At 37.9% G+C, this 10,040-nt stretch overlaps 1 protein-coding gene and 1 long non-coding RNA gene across 2 annotated transcripts in view; one reads left to right on the plus strand and one right to left on the minus strand.

Moving 5' to 3' along the window:
- The first annotated feature begins 1,486 nt into the window (after positions 1-1,486).
- The window catches only part of LOC123499797, a 30,141-nt gene continuing 21,587 nt past the window's right edge, over positions 1,487-10,040 (plus strand). Inside the window, exon 1 of the long non-coding RNA XR_006673109.1 lies at positions 1,487-1,598. This is a non-coding gene — a long non-coding RNA (uncharacterized LOC123499797). The remainder of the gene's footprint in view (positions 1,599-10,040) is intronic.
- On the minus strand, positions 1,895-9,469 carry LOC123499794 (B9 domain-containing protein 1-like). The gene is made up of 6 exons (XM_045248283.1): positions 9,070-9,469; positions 6,414-6,570; positions 5,665-5,776; positions 4,735-4,843; positions 4,500-4,618; positions 1,895-2,461 (listed from the first exon to the last, which is right to left on the minus strand). The coding sequence occupies exons 2-6, from the start codon at positions 6,543-6,545 to the stop codon at positions 2,292-2,294; spliced, it is 642 nt and encodes a 213-aa protein (XP_045104218.1). The 5' UTR covers positions 6,546-6,570; positions 9,070-9,469; the 3' UTR covers positions 1,895-2,291.

Genomic DNA, 10,040 nt, shown 5'->3' on the forward strand with positions numbered 1-10,040 from the left:
AAATTATTGATGATCTCCTGAGTCTTGAGTGTGGGAAGGTCTTGGTGTCTCAGGGTCCTCAGGTTGCATTGCCCCAGTGTTACCCTCACCTTCAGAGAATGCCATAACACTTGCAAGGTATGTAAGGTACCACCACCAAACTTAATGAATCATCATGTACTGCTGAAGACACCGTCAAGAGGGCAGACATGTCCATGAGCACATTTTCTTTAGCCACCCTTTAGAGTAAGAGTCCTAAGCCTTTCCTCTTCCACACTGAGCTGTCATGCTTACCCCAGTGTCCTGTTTGAAGGGTAATGGTGTGCACTTATTTTCATGAAACCTCATATGTGGTTAATGGTAGGAAGAAATTCAGTGTTTGGATACAGAATCTATGCAGTTCCTCTGTTAATAGTATCTCTTTACTCCTTCACTCTTGGTAAAGATTTCATGTCTCAAAAAAAAAGTTTTGCGTCTTGAAAATCGTGATTCTCGTGGTGAGATTTTTCTAGCCAGGAAGCTGTAAGTTACAACGTGTATTGTAGGTGTTGTTATTTGTGACTCACATTCACTGCGTAACAGTGTTGTAATTCTGTACATAAATTATTTGGATTCTCTGTAAATACATATGTCATTTGAGTTTCAATAGATATTTTGTCTTTGTTTTTTATTTATTTTCAGTTTTTGTTATCCAGTTATGGTTTTTGGTGTTCATAGTGAGTGTCGTGGAAGAGGTTGAACTATGAGCTTACCTGCTAAACAATCCTCTTAGTGCTTTGTGGAGTTATTGGCTTCTTGCTCATCATAACTTAATTTTGGCTCGTGTCTGTGTATGTAACACATTTGTATGGAAATAAGAAGAGTAGAAATGACTGGTGTGAATTCTTTTCCCCAACTGTGTGAATGAGAGGCATGGAAACTCATTCCATAACTGTGTGAATGAGAGGCATGGAAACTCATTCCATATTACTTAATGCATTTTTTTTATTTCACATTAGTATATATAGAAAATGACTAGATTCATACGTGAAAAAATTCTTTGAACATTATATGAAAAATATAAGATGAACACATAGGTATATTTTGTTTGTACTAAAGAATCTAGCCTATAAATAATTTATAATCCATGGAAGGCATTTCACAATAGTAATCAATAGTGTTAGTCATATATGTGTAGTAACAGATCACTTAAAGGCCACAACATTATCAAGGTAGAAAACTAAATTGTCGATCCCAAAGGAAGGTAGAGGACCAGGCACAGCTGTCATGCAGCTCAAGACCTATGAACTCAATGGTGTAAGTTTGAACCTGGCACATAACAGGATAAGCTGCTTTTTTTCTTAATTCTGGGAAGAACATAAAGTGCTGAGGGAAGAAGTACAAGCCCTCCGACCTCACCTTTGATGACAAACGGGAGACCTAGAGTTACTTTGTGTAATTCCAAATCTTAGAGGTTCTTTTTATGTAAAACTGATAATGCAGTTAAGACTTATAAGGCAGCTCAGGACTCATAAGGCAGATCCCAATGATCACTAGGTAATTAATGGCACCAATAAACTGATCTAGATTAGGTGTGTGTGTGTGTGTAATTCACTGTTTGATCTGCTGCAGTCTCTGACGTTACCCTACGGAACGAGCTCAGAGCTCATTATTTCCGATCTTCGGATAGGCCTGAGACCAGGCACACACCACACACTGGGACAACAAGGTCACAACTCCTCGATTTACATCCCGTACCTACTCACTGCTAGGTTAACAGGGGCTACACGTGAAAGGAGACACACCCAAATATCTCCACCCGGCCGGAGACCCGGTCCTCTGGCTTGTGAAGCCAGAGGACCGGTATATATATATATATATATATATATATATATATATATATATATATATATATATATATATATATATATATATAGTCTGTATGAGGCATTTTACTCTGAACACTACTTGTACTATAAGCCCTGGAAGGCATTGTGCATTAGAGTAGTTCTATAGTAGTATTACAAATAAAGAAATAAACTAGAATGTTTTGTACCACTTTCATGAAGCAAAGAAACAATTTCTGTGCAAGTTTAGTATATAAGACGGGTTGTTACAAAACCATGACTTCCTGAACACCAATATGACTAGATAAATGTACTTTATATTTGGCTAAAGCTTTTTGCTATCAGGAAAGCTCTCATACTGGATGTCCTCAGGCTGTGTAGCAAGTAGACTAGGGTTATGATGTCCTCTACATCTCGCAACTATTGTGTTCCCTGACAGCAACAGCCATGGAAAGTGGATCATGTAACGTACATCCTGGGGATGAGTTAAGCATCACTCTGACCTTCCCTGGGCACAGTGACAGTCTGGGGTGGGGGAGGAGCACCCAGATAAGGCACCTTGGATGGGGCACCACAGTCATATCCAAGCTTGGCAAAGTCTTTCATCATCACATTAAAAGTAATGGTGATCTCTCCATGAGATCTCACACGTGTCACTGAAAGAAAGAAATATTTGAAGTGTTAACCCTTTAACGGAAGAGGATATATATATATATATATATATATATATATATATATATATATATATATATATATATATATATATATATATATATATATATATTTTACAGGCAAGCCCCGGTTAGTGAAGGGGTTACATTCCTAACAAACCCTTCGTTAAGCGAAACTTCGTTAAGCGAACCGATTATAACAAGTTTAACCCCTGACTTGAACTTCCATTGAGAGTAAACAAAGCGAGAGTGCATCATAGTACAGTGAAAGGTTTAATGAAGGTAAAAATTATGAAATTAAACATTTAGGCAGTTTAATTTAAGTCATTATAATGTACACTAATGTATGTATGTATGTAACTTTATAATGTTAATAATCTTAAATTTATGAAGGAAGGGAGCATGGAGCAGGAAAGACACTAACCGGCAACCTGTGGAATGTAAACAAAGGGCGCATCATTGTATCACATATAAAACTTATGTACCACATTTCCACAAGGCTTTCCATTTTATCCATTGTAGAGTCATGAGTTCAGGTGGTTCTTTTAGCTTGCAAGGAAAATACAGTCTCACCAGCCTTCTTAATGGAGTCTGCTGACTTGAAAATAGTAGAGACAGTAGATGGAGTCAAGATGGTGGCGAGCAATGCTATTAGTTTTCTCGCCTCTCCCGTGTCTGTGAATAATATCCAGCTTCACTTTGAGAGTAAGAGACTTCCTAGTCTTAGCAACGCTAGGTGACATTACAGGGCGTTTTGGTGGTAAGTTGAGCGAGGGAAGACGAGCTGCTGGTGACGCTGTTATTGTTTTGAACGGGGAGTGCGTGGTCCGTGTGTTGTCCACCAGAGGTGCTGGTGTATTCAAAAGCCTGTTGGCTTGCGTGATACGGCAGTGTTATCAAATTTGGAAAAAATTACCAGGATAAAACTTTGTTAAAGCGAGTTTGGTGTTCGTTAAACGAGCAGATGGTAATAAAGTGAAACCTTCGTTGTAGCGAAATTTCGTTGTGTGAACCTTCGTTAAGCGGGGGTTACCTGTATATATAGTGTATATATATATAGTGTGTATATATATATAGTATATATATATATATATATATATATATATATATATATATATATATATATATATATATATATATATATATATACACACAGTAAAACCTCAGCTCACGACCATAATTCGTTCCTAAATCTTGTTCGTCACCTGATTTGTTTGTCCCCTGAATAAATTTTTCCCATTAATCCGTTCCAGACCAAAAAAAAAAATAAATAAAATTGATACTTTTGTCCATAAAACCCATTCAAAATAGATCTTTAATGTATGCATTACATGAACGAAATAATTATAAAAAGCCTAAATTGTTTTACTTACCTAAATGCTATAAAAATTATAATAAAATTAATAAAAAAGAAAAGGTTATTTACTTGAGAGACTGGACGTTGATAGCATGATGGAATGTAGGAGAGGAGGATGGGGAGGAAGACAGACAAGATCCAAGAAGACAGTCATGAGAGAGGACTTTGGATGTGCGCAGCGTGCCAGAGCTACACAACAGGTGTGTAGCGTCACAAGTCAGTGTCGCTATGTGGGGCCCCGTTATAGCAGAGAGGATAATGCCGAAGAAACTACAGTAGAGGGTGCCGGTAACATCACCATGCCCAGGAAAAACAGGAGAAAATTGTGGTGGCATGGAGATTATGTTATGTAATATTTTTCGTATGTTCCTGTTTTTATTTTCTTTTATGATTATGTTTTGTTTTGTTGTGTGATAGCCGGGTTGGCTATCACACAAACGGCTCCGGCGAGCCGTTTAACTGCGTTCGTCTCCCGAAATATCGTTCGTCCCCGGGTCGATATATTGACAAATTTTTTGGTCTCCCGAATTGTTCGTCCTCAGAGACGTTCGTCAAGCGAGGTTTTACTGTATAACACATCTATATATAGAAATTCACTATAATGACAACACGGTGAAAGATATTCAAGACCCTAGATTGCAAAATCTTAATAATTAATACCCTCACCTTCACGTCCTCGGCCTTGGGCAATGATTTTAGGGTTTAGGAATTCAGGTCTTCGGCCAGTGAGCCATGACATGAGCTTCTGGATGGTGGAGGCTGACTCTGGCACAAAAGTTTTAAGCCTGTAAGTAAAATTCCATAAAAGGTTGGTTGAGTAGTGATATTATCTGAGAAATATAAGTAACCTATTATGTAGTAGTAAGAGTTAGGTGGAGATAGGTAACACAGTTCACAGTACCTGCGGGTGTGGGTGCCGGGAGTGATGGGTACATGACAAGCAGTATATCCCACAATGACAATGTTGCCAAAGAAGTCTGTGCCATACACACTCAGGATGATCTGTGGCCCTGCAATGGAAGGTGAATATTTATATTTTTATTTCTTTACTGCCAGAAAGTTCCTAGCTGTGCATGCAGCAACTCACTCAAAATACAGCATGAAATTTGTAATCTGTTTCATAAACTGCTTATGTACATTTAAGTAATAGAATATAAAAGTAACTGTCGCAATGGAATGTGGAGATGCAGTAAATCATGCAAGAAAATATTAGTCAAAGATCTACTCTGGCTTATATTTATCTCAGTGAATTATTATGTGGTTCTGGTCTTATATATATAAAAGTAAATGTCGCAATGGAATGTCGAGATGCAGTAAATCATGCAAGAAAATATTAGTCAAAGATCTACTCTGGCTTATATTTATCTCAGTGAATTTAGTGAGGTGACAATGTGGTTCTTGTCTTTCATATTCTTATTTTGTACAAATATATACACATCAATACACTGGATTAACTGCATGACATTACAAGTTTATAAACCAAGACGTATCATCAGTGAAGACATGACTGAAATGCAAGTCATTTGAAGGTAAAGAAGGATTATGGTTGAAAATAACATGAAGGATTGGAAAGTCATCTTATAACAAAAAAAAACAGCTAAAAATATAGCACTACTGTATAATGAGTATATAACTAATCTTGCTCTATGGATTTCAGTTGTCATTTAGTATGTGTAGGCTTATCAAACTGACTCTGGTGAGCCTCTGCAGTGAATGCCTATGACAGAAGTGCCCTTAAGGTACTTTGCCCATTATTATATTTATATAGCACTGCAGAATGTTTCTTTATACATTCAAAGTGTATCTAAAAATTATAAGATACTAAACTTACAGCCAAAAGGATTTGTTGACTTGTATGTAATGTCTATTGGAAAATTCCACACAAACAATTGCCTCTCATCATCACTGCAACAGGCCGTCTGTGACACACATTCCTCCAGTCCCTGTGAGAAACAAAGTGGAAAAAAAATCCTGGTGGTTGTAATTAACAAGAAGGGAAAAATATATTTTGTTCTAGAGCAATAAAACTTGACAGAAGGATGTTTTCTATAGTATCCTTGCTCGCAAGCAGTAAACCACATCTCTCGCAAGGTTTAGCTGAAAAGTGTCAGTGAATGACAACAGCAAAAGCATAATGCTGAGTGAAGATTGGAGTGAATAGAAAATTGGGTGATTGATTGTGAAAGATTGTGGATTCAACATGTAGTGCTTGATAAGAGTAGCAAAAATATTACTGAGAAAAAATCATTAAGAAAAAGTGTCTTAAAAGATTCTGCAGGCAGGGAGAACTGCAGCCATGTAGGAACCATGACAAAGTCCCTCAATAGTTGTGTCTTGCAGGTGGCATGAGAACCACACATTCTCCATGAGAAGAGCAATTTTATCATTAATCCTCAAGTTTCCAAGATGACTAATGGATTAAGATGGAAGCACATACTAAAGTTATTATGACAAAAATATTCAGCTTCACAAATCTCACTCAAACTGATTGAGTAACAAGCTGACACAGTTACTGACTGTCACACGGTACATGGTACTCTGTACTCTCATAACACTGAGGTTCAAGTCAGTGTAACTCACCGACACCACCTCCCAGTCCTGGCCGGCAGTGAAGCAGTAGTTGAAGTGGAGGTTGTCTCCCCCCATGAAGCGGCCAGCCTCCACCTGCCCTGACACACTGAGCAGGAACACACTTGGCGATGACACAGACATTGCAGTGACAGCCAGAGATGACGATCTGTTATATATGGAAAGACATCATTATTACCATCATGTGTATTAACTTGTGTTACAGTAGCTTCTAGCACTCAGCAGACAGTCGTGATTGTTGGAAGCACTAGAGTCGTAAATTGGAAACTAACCATTTGTGATGGAAATCATGTAAAACATCAATCAGTTCACTACATATCTCACCAGGAAAAACATCAGCCACATCTGAAAATCATTGGTCGGGCGAAACTATAAACTGACCCTATATTACATTAATGTGAGAATAAAGGTAGCCAGCTAACATAACATAACATAACATAAATAATAGGATAACAAAGGGCCACCAGGGCCCATCTAGGTTATCCTGTATCAGTCGCACAGCGACCTCGTCATCAGTACTTAAAGATACACTTACAAGTACACAATACATTATATACTAATTCTAAATATTTGGCCCATTAACAGGGCTAAGTCCTGCAGCGAAATCCTCTACAATTTGTGGTCCCCATACATGGGGATCATGTCTTATTTAACTATAGTAAATTTCTTATAAAAACTATCATGCAGTGCTATACATAATTATAAATCTAATAAATTTAAGTGCTTATCTAATCTGTTTTTAAACATTGTCAAACTAGTGCTATTTACAACCGTCTCTGGCAATGCATTCCAGAAGTCTACCACTCTATGACTAAAGAAATATTTTCTTATATCTAACCTGCAGCCTTGCTTTCTAATCTTCCTGCCATGATTTCTAGTCCTATTTCCCTCCTCTAAGGTAAAGAAAGATCTCACATCTATGTAGTTTGTATCTGAGAACATTTTAAATAACTCTATCATATCCCTCTTATACATCTCCTCTCAAATGAAAACATGTTTAATTCCTTTAATCTATCTCTATACTCCAGGCGCTTTAATGCTGGTATCATCCTAGTTGCTCTTCTCTGAACTGCTTCTAACATGTTGATATCCTGCCTATAGTGGGGTGACCAGGCCTGTATGCAATACTCTAAATGGGGCCTAACATAGGAATTATATAAGCTACGCACCACTTCCTTACTTTTATAACTAACATTTCTATTTATAAAACCCAGGATCCTATTTGCCCTATTTCTTGCTTCTAAACATTGCTTTGAAAATTTCATAGTCCTGTCTATCACTACTCCTAAATCCTTTCCTTCCTCTACTGCCTCTAGCCAACATCCCTCCATCTCATAGTTAAAGTTTGTGTTGTCTTTACCTAAATGCATAACCTGACACTTATCAGAATTAAACTCCATCTGCCACCTGTCTGCCCATGCTATCAGCCTGTCCAGGTCTCGTTGTATTCTGTAATTGTCCTTTTCACCCTGTACTGCACATGCTATCTTAGTATCATCTGCAAACTTTGATACTTTGCTACTAATTCCTATATCTAAATCGTTAATGTACACCAAGAAAAGAAGAGGTCCTAGCACTGATCCTTGGGGTACCCCACTAACCACTTCCTTCCACTCAGACATTGCCCCATTTAATACTACTCTCTGTTTCCTATCAGAAAGCCATTCACTAATCCAATCAACTAACCTACCCCTATCCCATGTAGTCTCAATTTGTACACTAGCCTCCTATGCGGTACCTTATCAAACGCCTTGCTAAAATCTAGATATATAACATCTATGCTATTTCCATCATCTAACTCCTTGGTAATATATTCTAAGATATCGAGCAAATTTGTAAGACAGGACCTCCCTGATCTAAAGCCATGTTGGGTATCTCTAATTAATCTATTCTCATTTAAATGCTCCCAAATACTACCCTTAATGATTTTCTCTAGTATCTTACATACTATACTAGTTAAACTGATCGGTCTATAATTATTCGCATCATCCTTCCTACCTTTTTAAATATTGGAGTAACATTAGCTAACTTCCAGTCCTGAGGTATCTCAGCAAACCTAAGTGATCTTTCAAAGATTAACTTAAGTGCTTCAGAAATACTGTCTACACCCTCCCTAAGTACTCTGGCATGTAGCTCATCAGGACCACTAGCTTTCCTATCGTCTAGTTCAAGAATAAATTTCCTAATAATTCCCGGTTTTATATCAATATTTTCTAAAGCTCTTAAACTACTCGCACTGTTTGTAACAGGATTTCCTATTCTTTCCCTAGTAAATACTGAAGAAAATTGTTCATTCAATAATTCTACTATGTCTTCATTTTGATCCACTACTACACCATCTTTTCTGAGTGGTCCAATCCTATCCTTATTTCTTTTATCACTGACCTTGTAATAACTATATAATTTTTTTGGATCTTTACTCCCAGCTCTAGCTAGTTTTATCTCTGCCTGTCTTTTACTTTTTTTATAACCTTACTAGCTAGATGGCTGGAAACCCCTCTTCTATACATTAACTAAGCTAACATTACTGTTTGCCTGTGCGGATCATGGAAACAGCTCACATGATTCCATCGAAACACACACACACACACACAAAAAAAAAAAAAATTAATGGCTTTTATCTTGGAATTTGACGGATGCAGCTTACCGAAAATGTCTTCGATTGAGTGTAGGGTGAGTGTGCAGGCAGCGTCTCCCCGGAGAATGTTGAGGCTGAGGTGTGGTGCGGCGTGTATGGCAGTGGTGGTGTTCTTGGTGATCTATGAGGCATGGTGGTGTGTTGGGTGCAGGCGTTGGTGTTTAGCGTGTGTTGGGCCGCCTGTCAAGTGTCAACACGGCGGGCTTTGTTTACCAACACTAGTGGCGGCGGGAGTAAAGCTTTTTCATAGGAGAGAACGCGCCTTTAACTTTGTGTCCTTAACGATTTTTCCTTCCATTCACCGTGCATGAAGTATTCTATGATTTCCCTGTACTAGAAATAAAGGAAAGTAAAACAGTGGGAATTCTGGGTAAGGAGTCGATACGGGTGCCCGCTGGTGTGGTATATCGATTAGCTATCTTGTATACCTCCGTCTCACAGTGAGCCAGTGAACGATTATAATGATTTAGCTATTACTATGACCACACCAACGTTATGACGCCACATGTGCAGATTAGTCATTCAACCTTATAGTAAACTGGTAAAATGATGATTACCGCTGGTCTGACTTAACTATTTCAGTACACATTTTTATCATGAGTTTTGTATATGATTAGACGATTTTATTTACATTAGGAACGCTCTCTGGACGTCAGAAGATTAATGGGCAGAGTCTTCACTACTTTAATCCCCCCTTAAGTTTCTGAAGCTGTATGAAATCACTAAATAGTAACCAGAATGAATATGGGTAACGTGTCATGGTACTGAAGGGTTTAAACTGTTTGCTGGTGAGGGGAGGAAAGGGCAAGGATATCACGGTAACACGGTAGAGGGAATAGGGAAGAACTGTATATCTCCCTACCAAGTGTATATGAAAATTGCGATGGAGTGAGACTGTGAGAAAGATAAGTTCCTAGATATCACGTATTGTATTAATGTCGTATACTAAATAAATGTGCCTTTTCCATTAGTAGCATGTA

This window comes from Portunus trituberculatus, chromosome 50, assembly GCF_017591435.1.
Source record: "Portunus trituberculatus isolate SZX2019 chromosome 50, ASM1759143v1, whole genome shotgun sequence".
NCBI classification, from domain to species: Eukaryota; Metazoa; Arthropoda; class Malacostraca; order Decapoda; family Portunidae; genus Portunus; species Portunus trituberculatus.